The sequence below is a fragment of the Coregonus lavaretus genome, assembly GCF_964263955.1.
Source record: "Coregonus lavaretus genome assembly, chromosome: 29".
In the NCBI taxonomy this organism is placed as follows: domain Eukaryota; kingdom Metazoa; phylum Chordata; class Actinopteri; order Salmoniformes; family Salmonidae; genus Coregonus; species Coregonus lavaretus.
In genome coordinates this window covers 28,136,160-28,160,473 of record NC_140016.1, presented here as the reverse complement: position 1 = coordinate 28,160,473, position 24,314 = coordinate 28,136,160, and the positions used below count along the sequence as shown (strand labels likewise).

Genomic DNA, 24,314 nt, shown 5'->3' with positions numbered 1-24,314 from the left:
GCCCAGTACCCTACCCTGAACCTTAGTCACTGTTACTAGCCGGTACTCTACCCTGCACCTTAGAGACTGCTGCCCTGTTTACATAGTCATTGAACACTGGTCACTTTAATAATGTTGACTGTTTTGCCCACTTCATACGTATATACTGTATTCTAGTCAAGGCTCATTCTATATAACTACTGTTGTACACACCTTTTCTATTCATATGCTGTCCATACTTTCTATACACACCATTATATACATACACTTTATATACAAAAGTATGTGGAAACCACTTCAAATTAGTGGATTTGTCTGTCCTCGGTTGCAACACTCACTACCGAGTTCCAAACTACCTCTGGAAGCAACGTCAGCACGATAACTTTGTTGGGAGCTTCATGAAATGGGTTTCCATGGCCGCGCAGCTGCACACAAGCCTAAGATCACCATGAGCAATGCCAAGTGTCGGCTGGAGTGGTGTGAAGATCAACGCCATTGGACTTTGGAGCAGTGGAAACGCGTTCTCTGGAGTGATGAATCATGCTTCACCATCTGGGTTTGGCAGATGCCAGGAGAACGCTACTTGCCCCAATGCATAGTGCCAACTGTAAAGTTTGGTGGTGGATAAATAATGGTCTGGGGCTGTTTTTCATGGTTCGGGCTAGGCCCCTTAGTTCCAGTGAAGGGAAATCTTAACACTACAGCATACAATGACATTCTAGACAATTCTGTGCTTCCAACTTTGTGGCAACAGTTTTGGGGAAGGCCCTTTCCTGTTTCAGCATGACAATGCCCCGTGCACAAAGCGAGGTCCATACAGAAATGGTTTGTCGAGATCGGTGTGGAAGAACTTGACTGGCCTGCACAGAGCCCTGATCTTAACCCCATTGAACACCTTTGCAATGAATTGGAACGCAGACTGCGAGCCAGGCCTAATCGCCCAACATCAGTACCCTAATGCTCTTGTGGCTGAATGGAAGCAAGTCCCCGCAGCAAGTTTCCAACATCTAGTGGAAAGCCTTCCCAGAAGAGTGGAGGCTGTTATAGCAGCAATGGGGGGACCAACTCTATATTAATGCGCATGATTTTGGAATGAGATGACGCGCAGGTGTTCACATACTTTTGATCATGTAGTGTACTTGTGTGCCTTATCCACATTGACTTAAAGGGACATTGCACTTTCAATAAAAGTTTGTTAGATGTTTTCAAACCTCTAAAGTAGACTAATGGCAAGACATTTGTTGTGTAAATCCAGCTATATGCCTCCACTACAAATTAATGTAATGATTAACACAAAATCAAAGCAGGAAAACCAGAAAGTATTTTTGGGTTGATTTTGGAATGAGATAATCGACGAGCAGGTTTCCACATACTTTTGGTCATGAAGTGTATATACACTGAGTGCACAAAACATGAAGAAAACACTCTAGCCTTAATGCGTCGGCGCATGGACTCTACAAGGTGTCGAATGCGTTCCACAGGGATGCTGGCCCATGTTGACTCCAATGCTTCCAACAGTTGTGTCAAGTTGGCTGGATGTCCTTTGGGTGGTGGACCATTCTTGATACACACAGGAAACTGTGGAGCGTGTAAACTGTGTGTGTGTATATATATATATATATATATATATATATATATATATATATACATACAGTGAGGGAAAAAAGTATTTGATCCCCTGCTGATTTTGTACGTTTGCCCACTGACAAAGAAATGATCAGTCTATAATTTTAATGGTAGGTTTATTTGAACAGTGAGAGACAGAATAACAACAAAAAAATCCAGAAAAACGCATGTCAAAAATGTTATGAATTGATTTGCATTTTAATGAGGGAAATAAGTATGTGACCCCTCTGCAAAACATGACTTAGTACTTGGAGGCAAAACCCTTGTTGGCAATCACAGAGGTCAGACGTTTCTTGTAGTTGGCCACCAGGTTTGCACACATCTTAGGAGGGATTTTGTCCCACTCCTCTTTGCAGATCTTCTCCAAGTCATTAAGGTTTCGAGGCTGACGTTTGGCAACTCGAACCTTCTGCTCCCTCCACATATTTTCTATGGGATTAAGGTCTGGAGACTGGCTAGGCCACTCCAGGACCTTAATGTGCTTATTCTTGAGCCACTCCTTTGTTGCCTTGGCCGTGTGTTTTGGGTCATTGTCATGCTGGAATACCCATACACGACCCATTTTCAATGCCCTGGCTGAGGGAAGGAGGTTCTCACCCCCTTTGATGCGGTGAAGTTGTCCTGTCCCCTTAGCAGAAAAACACCCTCAAAGCATAATGTTTCCACCTCCATGTTTGACGGTGGGGATGGTGTTCTTGGGGTCATAGGCAGCATTCCTCCTCCTCCAAACACGGCGAGTTGAGTTGATGCCAAAGACCTCGATTTTGGTCTCATCTGACCACAACACTTTCACCCAGTTCTCCTCTGAATCATTCAGATGTTCATTGGCAAACTTCAGATGGGCCTGTATATGTCCTTTCTTGAGCAGGGCGACCTTGCGGGCGCTGCAGGATTTCAGTCCTTCCCAGCTGCCTTGAGATCATTGAAGATCATCCTGTGTAGTTCTGGGCTGATTCCTCACCGTTCTCATGATCATTGCAACTCAACGAGGTGAGATCTTGCATGGAGCCCCAGGCCGAGGGAGATTGACAGTTATTTTGTGTTTCTTCCATTTGCGAATAATCGCACCAACTGTTGTCACCTTCTCACCAAGCTGCTTGGCGATGGTCTTGTAGCCCATGCCAGCCTTGTGTAGGTCTACAATCTTGTCCCTGACATCCTTGGAGAGCTCTTTGGTCTTGGCCATGGTGGAGAGTTTGGATTCTGATTGATTGATTGCTTCTGTGGACAGGTGTCTTTTATACAGGTAACAAGCTGAGATTAGGAGCACTCCCTTTAAGAGTGTGCTCCTAATCTCAGCTCGTTGTCACACCCTGGCTCGGGGACTCATTATGTTGAGCCAGGGTGTGTTCATTCTATGTTTTCCGTTTCTTTGGTGGGTGTTCTAGGTTGTCTATTTTCTATGTTTGCCGGTGTGACTCCCAATCAGAGGCAACGAGTGTCAGCTGTCGGCTGGTTGTCTCTGATTGGGAGCCATATTTAATCTGTCTGTTTTTCTTTCGGGTTGTGGGATTTTGTTCGTGTTGTACCATAGACGTCACGCATTCGTTGTTTATTGTTTTGTTCGTGTGAGCATTTAATAAATAGAATATGTTCACTCGCAACGCTGCGCCTTGGTCTCCCTCATTAGACGAGCGTGACAGAAAATCCCACCTAAACCAGACCAAGCAGCGTGAAGAGGAGAGAGGAAGGACCTTGGATCAGGGAAGTAGGAGTTTCGGCTGGGCCACGCTAAGTGAAGAGGAGAGAGGCTGGTCTATGAAGCAATGGATCGAGAGTCTGGCGAGAGCTAGGGAGGCCTGGTCCACGGGGAGGAGAGAACCCCAGAAAATTTTTAGGGGGGGGCTCACGACGTGGACGACGGGGCAGCAGGAGGCCGCGATGGAGCGGTCCAGCGGGTGTGAAGAGGAGGCCGCCAGGTTAAGGGGGCCACTGGTCACAGAGGAGAGGGAAAGTGTGGAGGCACGGCGAGAGGTACTGGGGTGTGTTACCAGTCCGGTCCGGCCCGTTCCTGATCCCTGCGTAGGGCCAGTGGTGTGTGTCCCCAGTACGGTCCGGCCTGTTCCTGTTCCTCGCATCGAGCCTGTGGTGCGTGTCGTCAGCCCGGCCCGGCCTGTTCCTGCTTCCCGCATCGAGTCTGTGGTGCGCGTCGCCAGCCCGGCCCGGCCTGTTCCTTCTCCCCGCACCAAGTCTGTGGTGCGTCTCGTCAGCCCTGTCCGGCTCGTTCCTGCTCCCCGCACCAAACCTGTGGTGCGCGTCGCCAGCCCGGCCCGGCCCGTTCCTGCTCTCCGCACCAAGTCTGTGGTGTGCGTCGTCAGTCCGGCACGGCCCGTGCCTGTTCCCCGCACCAGGTCAGGGGTGCGCTTCGACGGCCCGGCTCGGCCCGCTCCTGCTTCCCACACCAAGCCAGTGGTGTGCGTCGTCAGTCCGGCACGGCCCGTGCCTGTTCCCCGCACCAGGTCGGGAGTGCGCTTCGACGTCCCGGCTCGGCCCGCTCCTGCTCCCCACACCAAGCCAGTGGTGTGCGTCGTCAGTCCGGCACGGCCCGTGCCTGTTCCACCGGTGGCTGGTCCGGCACCGGTCAGAGGCTTCACGTCGGAGCTAGAGCAATCCGCTCCACCAGTGTTCAGTCCAGCTCCGGCCAGCAGGGCCAGACCGGACCAGGGGTAATTTGGGGGGTTCGAGAAGGAGTGGGGGTCAAGCCCGGAGCCGGAGCCGCCACCGAGGAGGAATGCCCACCCAGCCCTCCCCTGTTTTTGCTCTTATTTAGGCGCGGTCGCAGTCCGCGCCTTTGGGGGGGGGGTACTGTCACACCCTGGCTCGGGGACTCATTATGTTGAGCCAGGGTGTGTTCATTCTATGTTTTCCGTTTCTTTGGTGGGTGTTCTAGGTTGTCTATTTTCTATGTTTGCCGGTGTGACTCCCAATCAGAGGCAACGAGTGTCAGCTGTCGGCTGGTTGTCTCTGATTGGGAGCCATATTTAATCTGTCTGTTTTTCTTTCGGGTTGTGGGATTTTGTTCGTGTGTGTTCGTGTTGTACCATAGACGTCACGCATTCGTTGTTTATTGTTTTGTTCGTGTGAGCATTTAATAAATAGAATATGTTCACTCGCAACGCTGCGCCTTGGTCTCCCTCATTAGACGAGCGTGACACTCGTTACCTGTATAAAAGACACCTGGGAGCCAGAAATCTTTCTGATTGAGAGGGGGTCAAATACTTATTTCCCTCATTAAAATGCAAATCAATTTATAACATTTTTGACATGCGTCTTTCTGGATTGTATTATTGTTATTCTGTCTCTCACTGTTCAAATAAACCTACCATTAAAATTATAGACTGATCATTTCTTTGTCAGTGGGCAAACATACAAAATCAGCAGGGGATCAAATACTTTTTTCCCTCACTGTGTGTATATATATATATATTTATTTATTTATTTATTTATGTATTTACACTACCGTTCAAAAGTTTGCAGGTCACTTAGAAATGTCCTTGTTTTCGAAAGAAAAGCAATTTTCTGTCCATTAAAATAACATCAAATTGATCAGAAAGACAGTGTTGTAAATGGCTATTGTAGCTGGAAATGGCAGATTTTTAATGGAATATCTACATAGGCATACATAGGCCGATTATCAGCAACCATCAGTCCTGTGTTCCAATGGCACTTTTTGTTTGCTAATCCAAGTTTATCATTTTAAAAGGCTAATTGATCATTAGAAAACCCTTTTGCAATTATGTTAGCACAGCTGAAAACTGTTGTGCTGATTAAAGAAGCAATACAACTGGCCTTATTGAGACTAGTTGAATATCTGGAGCATCAGCAATTGTGGGTTCGATTACAGGCTCAAAATGGCCAGAAACAAATAACTTTCTTCTGAAACTCGTCAGTCTATTCTTGTTCTGAGAAATGAAGGCTATTCCATGCGAGAAATTGCCAAGAAACTGAGATCTAGTATGGAATAGCCTTCATTTTCTAATGATCAATTAGCCTTTTAAAATGATAAACTTGGATTAGCAAACACAACGTGCCATTGGAACACAGGACTGATGGTTGCTGATAATGGGCCTCTGTACGCCTATGTACAGTGGGGGAAAAAAGTATTTAGTCAGCCACCAATTGTGCAAGTTCTCCCACTTAAAAAGATGAGAGAGGCCTGTAATTTTCATCATAGGTACACGTCAACTAGGACAGACAAATTGAGGAGAAAAAAATCCAGAAAATCACATTGTAGGATTTTTTATGAATTTATTTGCAAATTATGGTGGAAAATAAGTATTTGGTCACCTACAAACAAGCAAGATTTCTGGCTCTCACAGACCTGTAACTTCTTCTTTAAGAGGCTCCTCTGTCCTCCACTCGTTACCTGTATTAATGGCACCTGTTTGAACTTGTTATCAGTATAAAAGACACCTGTCCACAACCTCAAACAGTCACACTCCAAACTCCACTATGGCCAAGACCAAAGAGCTGTCAAAGGACACCAGAAACAAAATTGTAGACCTGCACCAGGCTGGGAAGACTGAATCTGCAATAGGTAAGCAGCTTGGTTTGAAGAAATCAACTGTGGGAGCAATTATTAGGAAATGGAAGACATACAAGACCACTGATAATCTCCCTCGATCTGGGGCTCCACGCAAGATCTCACCCCAAGGGGTCAAAATGATCACAAGAACGGTGAGCAAAAATCCCAGAACCACACGGGGGGACCTAGTGAATGACCTGCAGAGAGCTGGGACCAAAGTAACAAAGCCTACCATCAGTAACACACTACGCCGCCAGGGACTCAAATCCTGCAGTGCCAGACGTGTCCCCCTGCTTAAGCCAGTACATGTCCAGGCCCGTCTGAAGTTTGCTAGAGTGCATTTGGATGATCCATAAGAGGATTGGGAGAATGTCATATGGTCAGATGAAACCAAAATATAACTTTTTGGTAAAAACTCAACTCGTCGTGTTTGGAGGACAAAGAATGCTGAGTTGCATCCAAAGAACACCATACCTACTGTGAAGCATGGGGGTGGAAACATCATGCTTTGGGGCTGTTTTTCTGCAAAGGGACCAGGACGACTGATCCGTGTAAAGGAAAGAATGAATGGGGCCATGTATCGTGAGATTTTGAGTGAAAACCTCCTTCCATCAGCAAGGGCATTGAAGATAAAACGTTGCTGGGTCTTTCAGCATGACAATGATCCCAAACACTCCGCCCGGGCAACGAAGGAGTGGCTTCGTAAGAAGCATTTCAAGGTCCTGGAGTGGCCTAGCCAGTCTCCAGATCTCAACCCCATAGAAAATCTTTGGAGGGAGTTGAAAGTCCGTGTTGCCCAGCGACAGCCCCAAAACATCACTGCTCTAGAGGAGATCTGCATGGAGGAATGGTGTCAGAAGAAACGATGTGGATGTGGTGGAGGAGTCAGGCGCAGGACACAGAGGCTTCGTCCAACAGACTTTAATAGTCCAAAGTGCAAAAGAACAATACACGACCTCGAACAAAAACAGAGGCGAGGGAATTACGCAAACATGCGTAAACACTAAACAAAAACAAACAGAGCGCAAACACGCAGCTCCGTAAGATAGGCATACAACAACACACAATCTAACCAATACAAAACAGTGAACTTATAGGACACGTAATCAGAACACAAACAGACACAGGTGTACAAGACAGACCAAAGTAATCACACCACGAAACATTCAACGGAGGCAGCTAGTACTCCGGGGACGGCGAACGCCGAAGCCTGCCCGAACCAGGAGGAGGAGCAGTCTCGGCCGAAACCGTGACAAATGGGCCAAAATACCAGCAACAGTGTGTGAAAACCTTGTGAAGACTTACAGAAAACGTTTGACCTGTGTCATTGCCAACAAAGGGTATATAACAAAGTATTGAGAAACTTTTGTTATTGACCAAATACTTATTTTCCACCATAATTTGCAAATAAATTCATAAAAAATCCTACAATGTGATTTTCTGGATATTTTTTTCTCATTTTGTCTGTCATAGTTGACGTGTACCTATGATGAAAATTACAGGCCTCTCTCATCTTTTTAAGTGGGAGAACTTGCACAATTGGTGGCTGTCTAAATACTTTTTTCCCCCACTGTAGATATTCCATAAAAAATCAGCAGATTCCAGCTACAATAGGCATTTACAACATTAACAAGGTCTTCACTGTATTTCTGATCAATTTGATATTATTTTAATGGACTTTTTTCTTCTTCTAAGTGACCCAAAACTTTTCAACGGTAGTGTATATTCCAGACTATTTGGGGGATTTGTGTGTATTGTTATGTATTACTGCATCTTTGGAGCAAGACACATAAGCATTTTGCTGTACGCGACCAATAACTTGCTCTTTTATTTTATTTATTTACATGTTGGTTTCTTATGGACAAAGAGAGACTGCAATCCATCCGATGGTTTGCCACTGCCACCTACAGTTAATATTAGCATTTTCTAACCAAAAACAAATTTAATTCAATGTTCCCCAGTTAGCATACTCAAAATTTCATGTACAAATAATCTCAAAGTAACAGTTGTTTATTTAAATAGGGATATGTACAATTAGAACTATGACAAATTCATAAAGAGTCTGATATATTTGATGCACCATCATCATTATCCTATGAATGTGAAGTACAGTACATTCTCATAGGCCTTTAAGCAAGCTGAAAAAATTTACAATGTTACAAGTCATCTCTCATAGATTTGTTGTGACATTATCCAGTGTTAGAAATATACTATTCTCTGTTATCATGAAGTTGCACAAACTCCATGTGAGATTGCATCATTTTTGCCAACAATAATGTAGTTCCTCTCAAACCCAAAGCCACTTTGAGGAGAGATGAGAGAGCATGACTGGCGTTCATTTTCAAGTAAATCAAGTAAACTGAATAAATCAGTCCCTCGAGGATTCTGCGATCAACAATTTCCTGCATATTATGCGAGGTTTTGCAAATTTGACCAATCACTGCACTATTTCCTAATAAAGAGTCAAATCATCACAATATTATCGCATCAAACTGACCCATCACCGCAGTACAACAAGAGACCTCGCAATTTCAACCAATAAACGCACATTTACCGTATAATATGGTTCAATCAAGCCACACGTAAACTAACTTTTCCACTCGTCAGCGCATCTTCGCAACAAATGGGACAAAATCATTGCATATTGCCATGCTAAATGTCAGAATTGCCGCAGCAAATCAAGGATTTCTGCCCGAAAATATTACAAATAATCCCTGCAAAATCCTGGAGGGACCGATACATAGGGGATTTAACATTTTTAGTCATGCTCCCGGATATATCAAGTTAGAATTCATCCCTGTGTCTTTAGCTAACTGCACCCTCAAAGTCAATATGAGTGCTTAGTGGTAGAAACAACTCCCTACATCTCTCCCCTCTCTGACCCCCCTCCTGTGGTCTAATGGTTTGCTCCAGGACAAGGACTTTGGCAAGCAGACTCTGCACAAGGGCCACGCCAACCCGCTGGCGGAGGTGACCACCAGCCTAAAGACATACCAGCACTTCACCCTTGAGAAGGCCTACCTGGGAGAGGACTTCTTCTGGGCCTTCACCCCCGTGGCTGGAGACTTCATCCGAATCCGTTTCTTCACACCTGTCCGCATCGAGAGGTGTGTGTGTGTGTGTGTGTGCTCACATGCTTGGATACACACATACATGGCATGCTTGAATACACACACATACATGGACACACCCACACGTGTGAATGCATGGGCATAAACACATACACACACGCACACACACACACACACACACACAGGATTCTGTGCACATACACACACTTCACACATGTCCCAGACTGTCTCTCTCTCTCTCTCCACTAGGCCCATATGAATAATATTTATTCCCATTACTGTCAGGGCAGATGGTCTGTCTACTCTGGACCCCTCTAATTGCTGTGGCTCTGTGGTCACCCTTGTTGCCTCAGAGAAGCTTTTGGGGGTTGCGGATGGTTCAGGCTGCTGTTAAGTACTTGGATGCACATGCATTTATAGAAAGCAAATGTAGAGTTTGATCTTGGTGACTTGCTGGCTGGCTGACTGATGATGATAATGATGGCGGATCAATTTGTGTTGAATATCAAATTGACATCCCCCCATTTGTTGTCATCTCTTTCTCTCTCTCTCTTTCTCTCTAGGTATTTCTTCCGGAGCGGGAACATTGAGCACCCAGGGGACAAGCTGTTCAACACCTCTGTGGAGGTGCTGCCTTTTGACGTGAGTCTCACCGCTATTCACCCGATTAATTCCCAGCACATTATTATCAGTAGCATTTTACATTACGTACATAACCTTTATACCACATATTCTATTTTAATACGAAGCTTGCAGCTATAAGCCTGATTCATCTTGCCTCAGGATTATCAGTAGCACTTTACATTACATAGACATTTACTATAATACTACTGGAAATATATATATAAATGTATATACACACACTGAACAAAAATATATACGCAACATGCAACTATTTAAAAGATTTTACTGATTTACAGTTCAGATAAGGAAATCAGTCAATTGAAATAAATTAATTAGGCCCTAATCTCTGGTTTTCACATGACTGAGAATACAGATATGCATCTGTTGGTCACAAATAGCTTTTAAAAAAAAGGTAGGGGCGTGGATCATAAAACCAGTCAGTATCTGGTGTGACCACCATTTGCCTCATGCAGTGCGACACATCTCCTTCACATAGAGTTGATCAGCCTGATTGTGGCCTGTGGAATGTTGTCCCATTCCTCTTCAATGGCTGTGCGAAGTTGCTGGATATTGGCTGAAAACTGGAACACGCTGTCGTATATGTCGATCCAGAACATCCCAAACATGCTCAATGGGTGACATGTCTGGTGAGTATGCAGGCCATGGAAGAACTGGGGCTTTTTCATCTTCCAGGAATTGTGTACAGATCCTTGCAACATGGGGCCGTGCATCATCATACTGAGGTAAATGGCACGACAATGGGCCTCAGGATCTCGTCACGTTATCTATGTGCATTCAAATTGCCATTGATGAATTGCAATTGTGGTCATTGTCCATAGCTTATGCCTGTCCAGACCATAACCGCACCGCCATCATTGGGCACTCTGTTTATAACGTTGACATCAGGAAACCGCTCGCCCACACAACGCCATACATGCTGTCTGCCATCTTCCCGGTACAGTTGAAACTGGGACTCATCCGTGAAGAACACACTTCTCCAGCGTGCCAGTGGCCATTGAAGGTGAGCATTTGCCCACTTAAGTCGGTTACGACGCCAAACTGCAGTCAAGTCAAGACCCTGGTGAGGACGACGAGCACGCAGATGAGCTTCCCTGAGACGGTTTCTGAAGGTTTGTGCAAAAATTATTTGGTTGTGCAAACCTACAGTTTCATCAGCTGTCCAGGTGGCCGGTCTCAGACGATCCTCCAGGTGAAGAAGCCGGATGTGGAGGTCCTGGGCTGGCGCGCTTACATGTGGTCTCCGGTTGTGAGGCCGGTTGGACGTACTGCCAAATTCTCTAAAACGATGTTAGAGGCGGCTTATGGTAGAGAAATGAACATTCAGTTCTCTGGCAACAGCTCTGGTGGACATTCCTGCAGTCAGCATGCCAATTGCACACTCCCTCAAAACATTAGACATCTGTGGCATTGTGTTGTATGACAAAACTGCACATTTTAGAGTGGCATTTTATTGTCCCCAGCACAAGGTGCACCTGTGTAATGATCATGCTGTTTAATCCGCTTCTTGATATGCCACACCTGTTAGGTGGATGGATTATCTTGGCAAAGGAGAAATGCTCACTAACAGGGATGTAACCAAATTTGTGCTCAAATTTGAGAGAAATTAACTTTTTGTGCGTGTGGAAAATGTTTGGCATCTTTTATTTCACCTAATGAAACATGGGACCAACACTTTACATGTTGTGTTTATATTTTTCTTCACACTACATGACCACAAGTATGTGGACACCTGCTCGTCGACCATCTCATTCCAAAATCATGGGCATTAATATGGAGTTGGTCGCCCCTTTGCTGCTATAACAGCCTCCACTCTTCTGGGAAGGCTTTCCACTAGATGTTGGAACATTGCTGCGGGGACTTGCTTCCATTCAGCCACAAGAGCATTAGTGAGGTCGGGCACTGATGTTGGGCGATTAGGCCTGGTTTGCAGTCGGTGTTCCAATCCATCCCAAAAGTGTTCGATGGGGTTGAGGTCAGGGCTCTGTGCAGGCCAGTCAAGTTCTTCCACACCTATCTCGACAAACCATTTCTGTATGGACCTTGCTTTGTGCACGGGGGCATTGTCATGCTGAAACAGGAAAGGGCCTTCCCCAAACTGTTTCCACAAAGTTGGAAGCACAGAATCGTCTATAATGTCATTGTATGCTGTTGCGTTAAGATTTTCCTTCACTGGAAGTAAGGGGTCTAGACCCGAACCATGAAAAACAGCCCCAGAGCATTATTCCTCCTCCACCAAACTTTACAGTTGGCACTATGCATTGGGGCAGGTAGCGTTCTCCTGTCATCCGCCAAACCCATATTCATCCATCAGACTGCCAGATGGTGAAGCGTGATTCGTCACTCCAGAGAACGCGTTTCCACTGCTCCAGAGTCCAATGTCGGCAAGCTTTACACCACTCCTGCTGACGCTTGGCATTGCGAAAGGTGATCTTAGGCTTGTGTGCGGCTGCTCAGCAATGGAAACCATTTCATGAAGCTCCCGACTAACAGTTCTTGTGCTGACGTTGCTTCCAGAGGCAGTTTGGAACACGGTAGTGAGTGTTGCAACCGAGGACAGCACTCGGCTACGCACTTCAGCACACGGTGGTCCTGTTCTGTGAGCTTGTGTAGCCTACCACTTCGCGGCTGAGCCATTGTTGCTCCTAGACATTTCCACTTCACAATAACAGCACTTATAATTAACTGGGCCAGCTCTAACAGGGCTGAAATTTGACCAACTGGCTTGCTGGAAAGGTGGCATCCTATGACGGTGCCACGTTGAAAGTCACTGAGCTCTTCAATAAGGCCATTCTACTGTCAATGTTTGTCTATGGAGATTGCATGGCTGTGTGATCGATTTTATACACCTGTCAGCAACGGGTGTGGCTGAAGTAGCCAAATCCACTAATTTGAAGGGGTATCCACATACTTTTGTATATACAGTACCAGTCAAAAGTTTGGACACACCTACTCATTCAAGGGTTTTTCTTTATTTGTACTATTTTCTACATTGTAGAATAATAGTGAAGACAGCAAAACTATGAAATAACACATAAGTAATCATGTATTAACCAAAACAGTGTTAAACATATCAAAATATGTTTTATATTTTTGATTCTTCAAAGTCGCCACCCTTTGCCTTGATGACAGCTTTGCACACTCTTGGCATTCTCTCAACCAGCTTCACCTGGAATGCTTTTCCAACAGTCTTGAAGGAGTTCCCACATATGCTGAGCGCTTGTTGGCTGCTTTTCCCAACTCATCCCAAACCATTTCAATTGGGTTGAGGTCGGGGGATTGTGGAGGCCAGGTCATCTGATGCAGCACTCCATCACTGTCCTTCTTTGTCAAATAGCCCTTACACAGCCTGGAGGTGTGTTGGGTCATTGTCCTGTTGAAAAACAAATGATAGTCCCACCAAGCCCAAACCAGATGGGATGGTGTATCGCTGCAGAATGCTGTGGTAGCCATGCTGGTTAAGGGTGCCTTGAATTCTAAATAAATCACAGACAGTGTCACCAGCAAAGTACCCCCACACCATCACACCTCCTCCATACTTCACTGTGGGAACCACACATGCGGAGGTCATCCGTTCACCTACTCTGCGTCTCACCAAGACAAGGCGGTTGGAGCCAAAAATCTCAAATTTGGACTCATCAGACCAAAGGACAGATTTCCACCGGTCTAATGTCCATTGCTCGTGTTTCTTGGCCCAAGCAAGTCTCTTCTTATTATTGGTGTCCTTTAGTAGTGGTTTCTTTGCAGCAATTCAACCATGAAGGTATGATTCACGCAGTCTCCTCTGAACAGTTGATGTTGAGATGTGTCTGTTACTTGAACTCTGTGAAGCATTTATTTGGGCTGCATTCTGAGGTGCAGTTAACTCTAATGAACTTATCCTCTGCAGCAGAGGTAACTCTGGGTCTTCCTTTCCTGTTGTGGTCCTCATGAGAGCCAGTTTCATCATAGCACTTGATGGTTTTTGCGACTGCACTTGAAGAAACTTTCACAGTTCTTGAAATGTTCCGTATTGCCTGACCTTCATGTCTTAAAGTAATGATGGACTGTCGTTTCTCTTTGCTTATTTGAGCTGTTTTTGGCATAATATGGACTTGGTCTTTTACCAAATAGGGCTATCTTCTGTATATCCCCCTACCTTGTCACAACACAACTGATTGGCTCAAATGCATTAAGAAGGAAATAAATTCCACAAATTAACTTTTAACAAGGCACACCTGTTAATTGAAATGCATTCCAGGTGACTACCTCATGAAGCTGGTTGAGAGAATGCCAAGAGTGTGCAAAGATGTCATCAAGGGGAGGGTGCTAGAGGGATCTTAGACCATTCCTCCATATAGAATCTTTCCAAATTCTTGATATCCTTGATATCCTTCGTCTCCGCTTATGGACTGCCCTCTTTAATTAAAACCACAGGTTTTCAATGGGGGTCAAGTCCGGAGACTGAGATGGGCATTGCAACATTTTCATTTTGTGGTCAAATAACCATTTCTTAGTGGATGTTGATGTGTACTTGGGGTTATTGTCTTGCTGGAAGATCCACTTGTGGCCAAGTGTTAGCCTCCCGGCAGAGGCAACCAGATTTTTGCCTAAATTATCCTGTTACTTGGTAGAATTCATGATGCCGGTTTGAATTGAAGAGGGCAGTCCATAAGAGCAGACAAAGGATATCAAGGATCTGAAAATATTCTGTATGGATGAATGGTCTAAGATCCGCAGGTTGACGTTTATTGTCATGAGTCTTGTCCTGGAGGCAGATTTTAGCAATTTCCCCTTAGATAAGCCATCTGCAAAGTCCAAATTGGACTATATATATATATATATATATACAGTATATGCTTTTTGGTCTTAATTTAAAGTTATGGTTAGGTGTTAGGGTTAGCATTTTGGTTAGGGTTAGGTTTAAAATCAGATGTTATGACTTTGTGGCTGTGCCAGCTAGTGACCCTCCGAACAAGATTAATGACGAGAAATGCTAGCCTGCCTAGGATCGCTCCCAACGTGTTCTCCAATCACATAAAATGTGTCGTTATCCTCCCAAGGGGAGGGTGCTAGAGTCCTGAAAACAGGGGTGGCAATAATTTCGACCCGTCTTTTTTAAATTATTCTTTATTACTTATTAAGCAAAATAAAATCTCTGAGCAATTTTTGGGAGCATGCAATATAGCCCAGTATTTGTATTATTTGTTTTATATAATATTTTTTGCTCATATTTATCAAGGGTGCCAATAATTATGGACTGTAATTCTCTCAAGTGGAAAGACATCTGACGTCAACTTCCATCTTGTTGACATAGGAGCACATAAACCATGTTGAAAGGCGAGCACCCAGTGTTAAGCCCCAGAGGATACAGAGAGGGAGAGAGAGAGAGGCGAAGAAGAAGAGATGAGAAATGACTCAAGACAGAGCAAGGTTCTCTCTCAAAAAAACTCCCGGGCGGTGGTAATCAGATCAGTCTCCCGCCAGCCACGGTTCGAGCGCTTTTGCCTTAAAATGATATTTCATCCGGCAGGAGGGCTAGGCGAGGCGGGGATTTCAGATTATGCCCCGCAAACCACCGCTCGCCACGACTGATTAATAGCACGATATCGCTCTCCTCCTGTCTCTCCTCCTGTCTCTCCTCCTGTCTCTCCTCCTGTCTCTCCTCCTGTCTCTCCTCCTGTCTCTCCTCCCTCTCGCTCGATCTATCTCTTTTTTATTATTTATTCTCCGCCCTCCTGCACTCATTCAATCTATCCTTCAACATGATTGTCATTGAGACCCTGTAATGCTGCTAGAGAAAAGGGGGATTGAGGGAAGAGTGCAAATAGGGTGGAGATGTTGCTGTTTTTGTTGTTGTTCCTCCTATAGGAAGAATACAGTGCATTCGGAAAGTATTCAGACCCCTTGACATTTTCCACATTTTGTTAGGTTACAGCCTTATTCTAAAATGGATTCAATTAATTTCCTCATCAATCTACACACAATACCCCATAATGACAAAGCAAAAACAGGTTTTTAGAAATCTTTGCAAATTTAATAAAAATAAAAAACAGAAATACCTTATTTACATAAGTATTCAGACCCTTTGCTATGAGACTCGAAATTGAGCTCAGGTGCATCCTGTTTCCATTGATCATCCTTGAGATGTTTCTACAACCTGATTGGAGTCCACCTGTGGTAAATTCAATTGATTGGGCACGATTTGGAAAGGCACACACCTGTATATATAGGGTCCCACAGTTGACAGTGCATGTCAGAGCAAGAACCAAGCCATGAGGTCGAAGGAATTGTCCGTAGAGTGCCAAGACAGGATTGTGTTGAGGCACAGATCTGGGGAAGGGTACCAAAACATTTATGCAGCAATGAAGGTCCCTAAGAACACAGTGGCCTCCATCATTCTTGCATTTTAATTTTTTTTGTGGGGGGGGATTTTACCCCCTTATTACTCCCCAATTTCGATCTTGTCTCATCGCTGCAACTCCCCAACGGGCACAGGAGGCGAAGGTCAAGTCATGCGTCCTCCTAAACATGACCCGCCAAACCGTGCTTCTTAACACCTGCCCGCTTAACCCGGAAGCCAGCCGCACCAATGTGTCGGAGGAAACACTATTCAACTGACGACCAAAGTCAGCCTGCAGGCGCCCGGCCTGTCTCTGAATGTCCTTGAGTGGCCCAGCCAGAGCCCGGACTTGAAACCCGATCGAACATCTCTGGTGAGACCTGAAAATAGCTGTGCAGCGACGCTCCCCATCCAACCTGACAGAGCTTGAGAGGGACTGCAGAGAAGAATGGGAGAAACTTCCCAAATACAGGTGTGCCAAGCTTGTAGCATCATACCCAAGAAGACTTGAGGCTGTAATCGCTGCCAAAAGTCCTTCAACAAAGTACTGAGTAAAGGGTCTTAATACTTATGTAAATGTGATATTTCAGTCTTTTTAAAAATATATATAAATTAGAAAAAATGTATAACCTGTTTTTGCTTTGTCGTTATCGGTTATTGTGTGTAGTTTAATTAGGACTTTTAAAAAAATCCATTTTTGAATAATGCTGTAATGTAACAAAATGTGGAAAAAGTCACTGTATGTGCTAATGGAAGTGTTGCATGTCTTTCAACCCACAAAAAGTCATGCTTGGCTTAGAATGGAAAAAACAGGATGAGAAAGAGAGAGAAATGTGATGAAAGATGAGAAGAAGACAGGAAGGTGATTAGAGGAGGAGGAAGAAGAAATTGAAACGATAAAGAGACGAGAAAGAATGAGAGAGAGAGAACCTCGCTGTCAGCTGCAGTACAATGGTGGGAGGGAAATGTCATATTTTGACTAGCGTAATCACTTGTGTGATCATCCTGCATTGATTTCTGTTTAGAGCAACAGAATAGAAAAAACCTCTCAAAAGGTCAGCTTGTTTTCCCTCTTTCCGTCCTCCCGTCCTTTCTCCTTCATTGCTTTAGATAAATGAGTCAAACAGATACTGTATTTCTCCAACAGTGTGATTGGCTATGACACAGCAGCAAAGCTAAAGAGTCCCGCTTCGTTCGGCTCCCTTTTCTATGAAGACTTATTGATATCTCTACTCTTTTTTATGTTGTAAGACGAGAGATAGTAGTTAGGTGGATCTGAGCTCATGCCTAGTGCTGTGAGGTGAAGATTCTGCATGCACGCTTGCATGCCATCTGCTAACTGAATATGGGAGGACAATAGAGTGGAGTTTGCTGTTTGTGAATGCATTGGTTGATGATGTATAGATTGAAGCTGTGATCTGAGTGCAGATCAGGGTTGCTGCTTGCATTGATATTGGTGTGTTGTGCGTTCCTGTGTTGTGTTCATCACACACCTATCTCTTCTCCTACAGAACATCCAGTCTGAGAAAGAGGCCTTGAAAGAGGGGAGAGAGAAAACACCAAAATACCACAGAACAGAGGACGGCTTTATCAGAATAGGTGAGTATTAGTATGAAAAACGACTTTACCTGGGTCATGTACACTACCAGACAAAAGTTTGGACACACCTACTCATTCAAGGGTTTTTCTTTATTTTTTACTATTTTTTACATTGTAGAATAATAGTGAAGACATCAAAACTATGAAATAACACATATGGAATCATGCAGTAACCAAAAAGTGTTAAACAAATCAAAATATATTTCATATATACTTCAAATAGCCACCCTTTGCCTTGATGACAGCTTTGCACACTCTTGGCATTCTCTCAGCCAGCTTCATGAAGTAGTCACCTGGAATGAATTTCAATTAACAGGTGTGCTTTCTTTAAAGTTATTTGTGGAATTCCTTTCCTTCTTAATGCCTTTGAGCCAATCAGTTGTGTTGTGACAAGGTAGGGGTGGTATACAGAAGATAGCCCTATTTGGTAAAAGACCAAGTCTATATTATGGCAAGAACATCTCAAATAAGCAAAGAGAAATGACAGTCCATCATTACTTTAAGACATGAAGGTCAGTCAATACTGAACATTTCAAGAACTTTGAAAGTTTCTTCAAGTGTAGTCGCAAATACCATCAAGTGCTGTGATGAAACTGGCTCTCATGAGGACCGCCACAGGAATGGAAGACCCAGAGTTACCTCTGCTGCAGAGGATAAGTTCATTAGAGTTACCAGCCTCAGAAATTGCAGCCCAAATAAATGCTTCTTTTTTTTTCACCTTTATTTAACCAGGTAGGCCAGTTGAGAACAAGTTCTCATTTACAACTGCGACCTGGCCAAGATAAAGCAAAGCAGTGCGATAAAAACAACAACAACACAGAGTTACATATGGGATAAACAATAACATACAGTCAATAACACAATAGAAAAATAGAAAGTCTATATACAGTGTGTGCAAATGTAGTAAATGATGGAGGTAAGGCAATAAATAGGCCATAGTGCAAAATAATTAATCAGGCCTTCATGGTCGAATTGCTGCAAAGAAACCACTACTAAAGGACACCAATAAGAAGAAGAGACCTGCTTGGGCCAAGAAACACGAGCAATGGACATTAGACCGGTGGAAATGTGTCCTTTGGTCTGGAGTCCAAATTTGAGATTTTTGGTTCCAACCGCCGTGTCTTTGTGAGACGCGGTGTGGGTGAACGGATGATCTCCGCATTTGTATTTCCCACTGTAAAGCACGGAGGAGGAGGAGGTGTTATGGTGTGGGGGTACTTTGTCTGTGATTTATTTAGAATTCAAGGCACACTTAACCAGCATGGCTACCACAGCATTCTGCAGCGATACGCCATTCCATCTGGTTTGGGCTTGGTGGAACTATCATTTGTTTTTCAACAGGACAATAACCCAACACACCTCCAGGCTGTGTAAGGGCTATTTGATCAAGAAGGAGATTGATGGAGTGCTGCATCAGATGACCTGGCCTCCACAATCCCCCGACCTCAACCAAATTGGATAGTTTGGGATGAGTCGGACGGCAAGTGCTAAGCATATGTGGGAACTCCTTCAAGACTGTTGGAAAATCATTCCAGGTGAAGCTGGTTGAGAGATTGCCAAGAGTGTGCAAAGCTGTCAAGGCAAAGGGTGGCTATTTGAAGAGTCTCAAATATAAAATATTTGTTTAACACACACACACAGACACACACACACAGACAGGCCTCTGACTGTTGATTTTATTAGAATCCCCATTAGCCATCTCCAATTATCGAGGGCTCCAATGCACCGGTTAGTTGCTGCACCATCTAGCACTTTACAGGATGATGGGTCAGTGGTAGGCGTGGATAAGGGCTACCTTCACAGTTTTTAGTGGACCTTAGGTGCTCTTTCTGAAATTGTATGAAGTGCAAGAAAGGTGTTGAGCCGGTGTGCTTTTATAATGAAAGCATTGTGCTCATTGGAGAGAACGGATGAAATGACATTACAGTCTTCAAATCATGTTGAAATAGGAAGATGTGTAAAATGTAATTCAAATAAGGTGGAAAGAAGGGTTTGAGGTCAATTCCGTTACAGCTGATTCAGTGGCAAGTGTTAGATACTCCATGGTTCCTTCCTTAATTACAGATCTGAGAGGGGAAAAACACATATTGTTGTGTTACAAAGTGGGATTAAAATGGATTTAATTCTCATTGGTTGTCATCGATCTACACAAAATACTCTGTCAAAGTGGAAGAAACATTATAATTTTTTTTATTAATGGAAAATAAAACACTAATATATTTGGGTTAGATAAGTATTTAACCTCCTGAGTCAATGCATGTTAGAATCAACTTTGGCAGCGATTACAGCTTTGAGTCTTTCTGGATAAGTCAAACCTGGATTCTAAAATATTTGCCCATTATTCTTTTTTAAATTCTTCAAGCTCTGTGAAGTTAGTTGTTGATTATTGCTAGACAGCCATTTTCAAGTTTTGTCATAGATGTCCAAGCTTATTTAAGTCAAAACTGTATCTAGGACATGCAGGAACATTCAATGTCATCTTGGTAAGCAACTTCAGTGTAGATTTGGCCTTGTATTTTAGGTTATTGTCCTGCTGAAAGGTGGATTTGTCTCCCAGTGTCTGTTGGAAAACAGACTGAACCAGATTTTCCTTTAGGACTTTGCCTGTGCTTAGCTCTATTCCTTTTCTTTTTATCCAAAACAACTTCCTAGACCTTGCTGATGACAAGCATACCCATAACATGATGCAGCCACCACCATGCTTGGAAATATGAAGAGTGGTACTCAGTGATGTGTTGTTTTGGATTTGCCCCGAACATAATGCATTGTATTCAGGACAAAAGTTACTTTTTTAACATAATTCTACTTTGACATTATGGGGCATTATGTGTAGATCAGTGACACAATATCTACATTAAATCAATTTTAAATTCAGGCTGTAACACATCAAAATGTGGAAAACGTCAAGGGATGTGAATATTTTCTGAAAACACTGTAGGTGCCGGTACAATATGTATTGCGATTATCACAATTCTATGTGTTGCAATTCGATATTGTGATTTTATTGCGCTTGGATGTTCCAAACATATTGCTCACTAAATGTCTGCTGCATAGAGACAAGAGAGCATGAGAAAATGTGTTTTGATCATTCATGGAATAAAGTGCTGAAAACATTTCCGCTCACTATTTAAAAAGAAGATGGAGAACAAGCTATAGGATGAAAAATACCAGAGGTTTGGTGCAGGTAGAGCTGACTAGTGCTAGCTAACTCAACTTAGAAAAAAATGATACAAAAAAAAGTCCAAGTATTGGTATAATATTGTCCAAAATAATGCGAGATGTAATTGTATCGATTCCCCCCCCCCATCCTTATGACATCATATAAATTACTACAAGCGCTCCCACTCAGTCATTAATAGTTCAAGCAGGAATCAATATCAGTCTGGCACAGAAGTTCACATTTGGACCAAATCAATTATTTGTGTGATGTCGCTATCAAACGTTCACCATGTTCTTCTTCTCCTTCCAGCTCCACTCCTATTTGCTTTCAGGCGTAGTGTAACCTAAAGCACAGAACTCACTCTATCCTCCATATGTTTGATTTGATACTCTACGTTGTGGAACAAGATTGATAAGACAGATAATTCATTTTGTATGGGTAGCATTTCTGTAGTAGAGCGACAAAGAAAGCATAGCAAAGCATGTTATGGTCACATTTGATACCCCCTCCTTGGCTTGAACCAATTGAAATGTCAACACAACATATCTTGACTAATATGAACTCTGTTATAATTTAGGAGCCCTTACAGTATTTATTGAGGGACAAATGCAATACAATGCTGCATCATGACTATGGTGTTTATTGAAGAAGTTAATAGATTTCCAGCCACAGTCCATTAGATAGATTCGTTTGATGTATTGAGCCTCTCTCTCTGTCCTCTAGGATTGTTCCATAATGGGATCGCCGAGGGGGAGGTAGACCCCATGTTCGGGCCCCTGGAGGCCCTTCGTCTCTCTGTGATCACAGACTGCCCCGTCTGGGTCATCCTGAGCGAGGTAAGCCGGCCCAGCCATCACCCGTTCACCACAGAATCTTGGGAATTTTGTCTCGTAAAGAACCCCTTGAATTTTAGGAAACTTAAAGTGATAGTTGGTCAGATGTTTTCAGGCCTCAAAAGTGGTCTAATATCAAGTTTAATCCATTTTCCAAGCTGTCCTTTGTGCAGGTATATCTCTCAAACAGATGCCTAGTTTTTTTTGTCTCAAGTGCTATGTCTCGTGCATTTCAGATATTCATCAAGAAAGCAGAGTGAACTTCAACACCCTGCAGCAATACCTCAGTCATCCGTTGGACCGTTCCGCAGAGGAACGGAGCCTTTGCAAGCTATACTAATTCTTTAGCTTTTGGCAATGTTTTTCTCGAGCACGGTCAGAGTGTTCCATCTTCTGGTGTGATCTTGCCATCGCAGGGTACTACTGAGACCGTCAGCCCAAATCATGGTTGACAGACCTCATACGAAGATCTGCCTAGACGCGTAATCTGAGAACATTTGGCCTGCGTGGACGACACACAGGCTACGCTTTATTTAGGAAACTGTATTTATGTGTACATAAGGGTTTATGTTTTAAATAACTGTAATTACACTGGTAATTGTCAAATAACTGGTGAGATTGCCTCTCCCCTTTTGATGAGACTATGACAATAAAATATTGCTGCTTCGGAATCAAAGACTTGGCTACACAGTCACCCAGATATGACAAAATTGTGCAACTTCAATATCCTTTAATCATGTATGACAAATGTTCCTGGTTTTACCCAAATGTATACATAAAATAGCTATGTATGTGGATATAGGCCTAATATGCATATTTATGTAACACAATCATATGAATGATCTCTGTTATGTGTGTTGATATGTATATACAGTGAGTGAGTGTCCACAAAAGTCAATCAGTAATGTAGCCTAGGCTTATACAGTGTAGAAGGAAATTAAACTTTAGCTAAAAAGTACATACTTGTCTAATGTTTGAATAAAATGTATTTATACGGTCAATTCTAAAGCCAGAAGTCAATGTAGGAACATTATGATTATGGTTCGAACATCTGTTTGTGATTTATTTCATGAACCATCATTGCTAACATAGTTTTTTCCCCCCCTCTCCGCCTATCAATTTGCCTTAATGTGACATGGAGTTAACCAATTTGTTGGGATAAATCAAAGTAAACCAAGGCCAGACATGAGCTCCTCTATTGCATTAGCTAGGAAACCAGAAAAGACAGCTGTCTCGATAGTACAGGAAACATACTGTATATCTGACTTAGCTGTTGGATTTGCTCCATCTGCCACATATCAGATACATGCAGTTAGTTGTATCCAAGGGGCCACTGGAGATACACGTGGCTACAGAGTAATTGTTTGGACTGGTCGGATGTAAGAGAAATATGTAGCTCTAACCAATGCATGAAGAATAATCTTTACTGTCAACTGGATCAATGTTTCTCATAATGACCATGAAGAAGTCAAGGAAGAACCCCTCTGTCCAATCTAAGTTCCACTCAAGTGAGGGCTGAAAGCGAGAAACTGTCCAATATGACAACCCCTCTCCTTCCACATAGTCTGCACTACTATTACATTAAATTGGAAGTCGAACTTATTCAAGGACTGTAATTGTCCCAACACCAGACTTATATAGTACATCTTCCAAATAGGCTCTGTAAATGCAAGGGCTACACAACTTGTATACATTACTATGATGCAAAGGGTATATAGCAGTAAAGGGACACATTCATTTGCTATTGCATATTTGGATCCACAAACGTTTTTTTTCCAGAGCCCAACCACAAAACCATTGAAAGCTCTTGATCGAAATCTAAAGAGTTGTGTCGGCAAAGAACAATATTATGGGATTTCAGCCAATACAAGTGGACTGAAAAAGAATAAGCTTGGGAACCTGTAGCAACATTTCCTATCGAATACCGACTGGCAACAGTTGCTAATTCTGTTCAACGTCAGCACAGTCTCTCAGCAACAACCGACACAAACTGGTTTTCCGTTCATTGAGGTGTGCACTCCAGGGCCAGCCAGCGCAAACTGGAGGTTGTGCCAAAACGATTTGTCTTAGCAGCCCCATCAATGTTGTTGGTATGGCCGCTATACAATAGCAGGTGCACGGTTGCATTAAGTCAATGGAGGGCAATGGCCAGAAAAATCTGAACTGTACCCAATGACTCTGACCTGCCCTGTGCTAAGGAGAAATAGTTGTCTTTTCTTGTAAGAGCCACCGGAATGCATTGCTATTATACGTTGTATTTTGTATAATTTAGATAAACTATATTTAATTACGTTATCTTCAATCCAATCTGTGAATTGTAATAAAGACGGAATTTTAATTGACTGAATCTGAGTATGCTAATCTCGTTTAGGCCTAGATGTGGATTAGTCTGCTGTTGTGAATGACAGGCTATGCTACTCTTCTGGTGCCAAATCACGTGCAAGGGTGACATTCCTTACATACTTCATCAATGGACAATGTGACTGCAATGTCCCATTTATTGCAGTCGGTAGGATGCAAGAGAGTATGTGTAGTTATTACTATGATGATATTGTAG

General features: G+C 43.4%; 1 protein-coding gene across 1 annotated transcript in view; it reads left to right on the top strand.

The window, feature by feature from the left end:
* mgat4b (alpha-1,3-mannosyl-glycoprotein 4-beta-N-acetylglucosaminyltransferase B) overlaps positions 1-22,761 on the top strand; it is a 245,132-nt gene extending 222,371 nt beyond the window's left edge. Inside the window, exons 11-15 of the mRNA XM_084147355.1 lie at positions 9,044-9,237; positions 9,765-9,843; positions 17,677-17,764; positions 21,648-21,760; positions 21,994-22,761. Coding sequence (XP_084003481.1) covers positions 9,044-9,237; positions 9,765-9,843; positions 17,677-17,764; positions 21,648-21,760; positions 21,994-22,017 — 498 coding nt within the window. The 3' untranslated portion in view covers positions 22,018-22,761. The remainder of the gene's footprint in view (positions 1-9,043; positions 9,238-9,764; positions 9,844-17,676; positions 17,765-21,647; positions 21,761-21,993) is intronic.
* Positions 22,762-24,314: the final 1,553 nt, after the last annotated feature.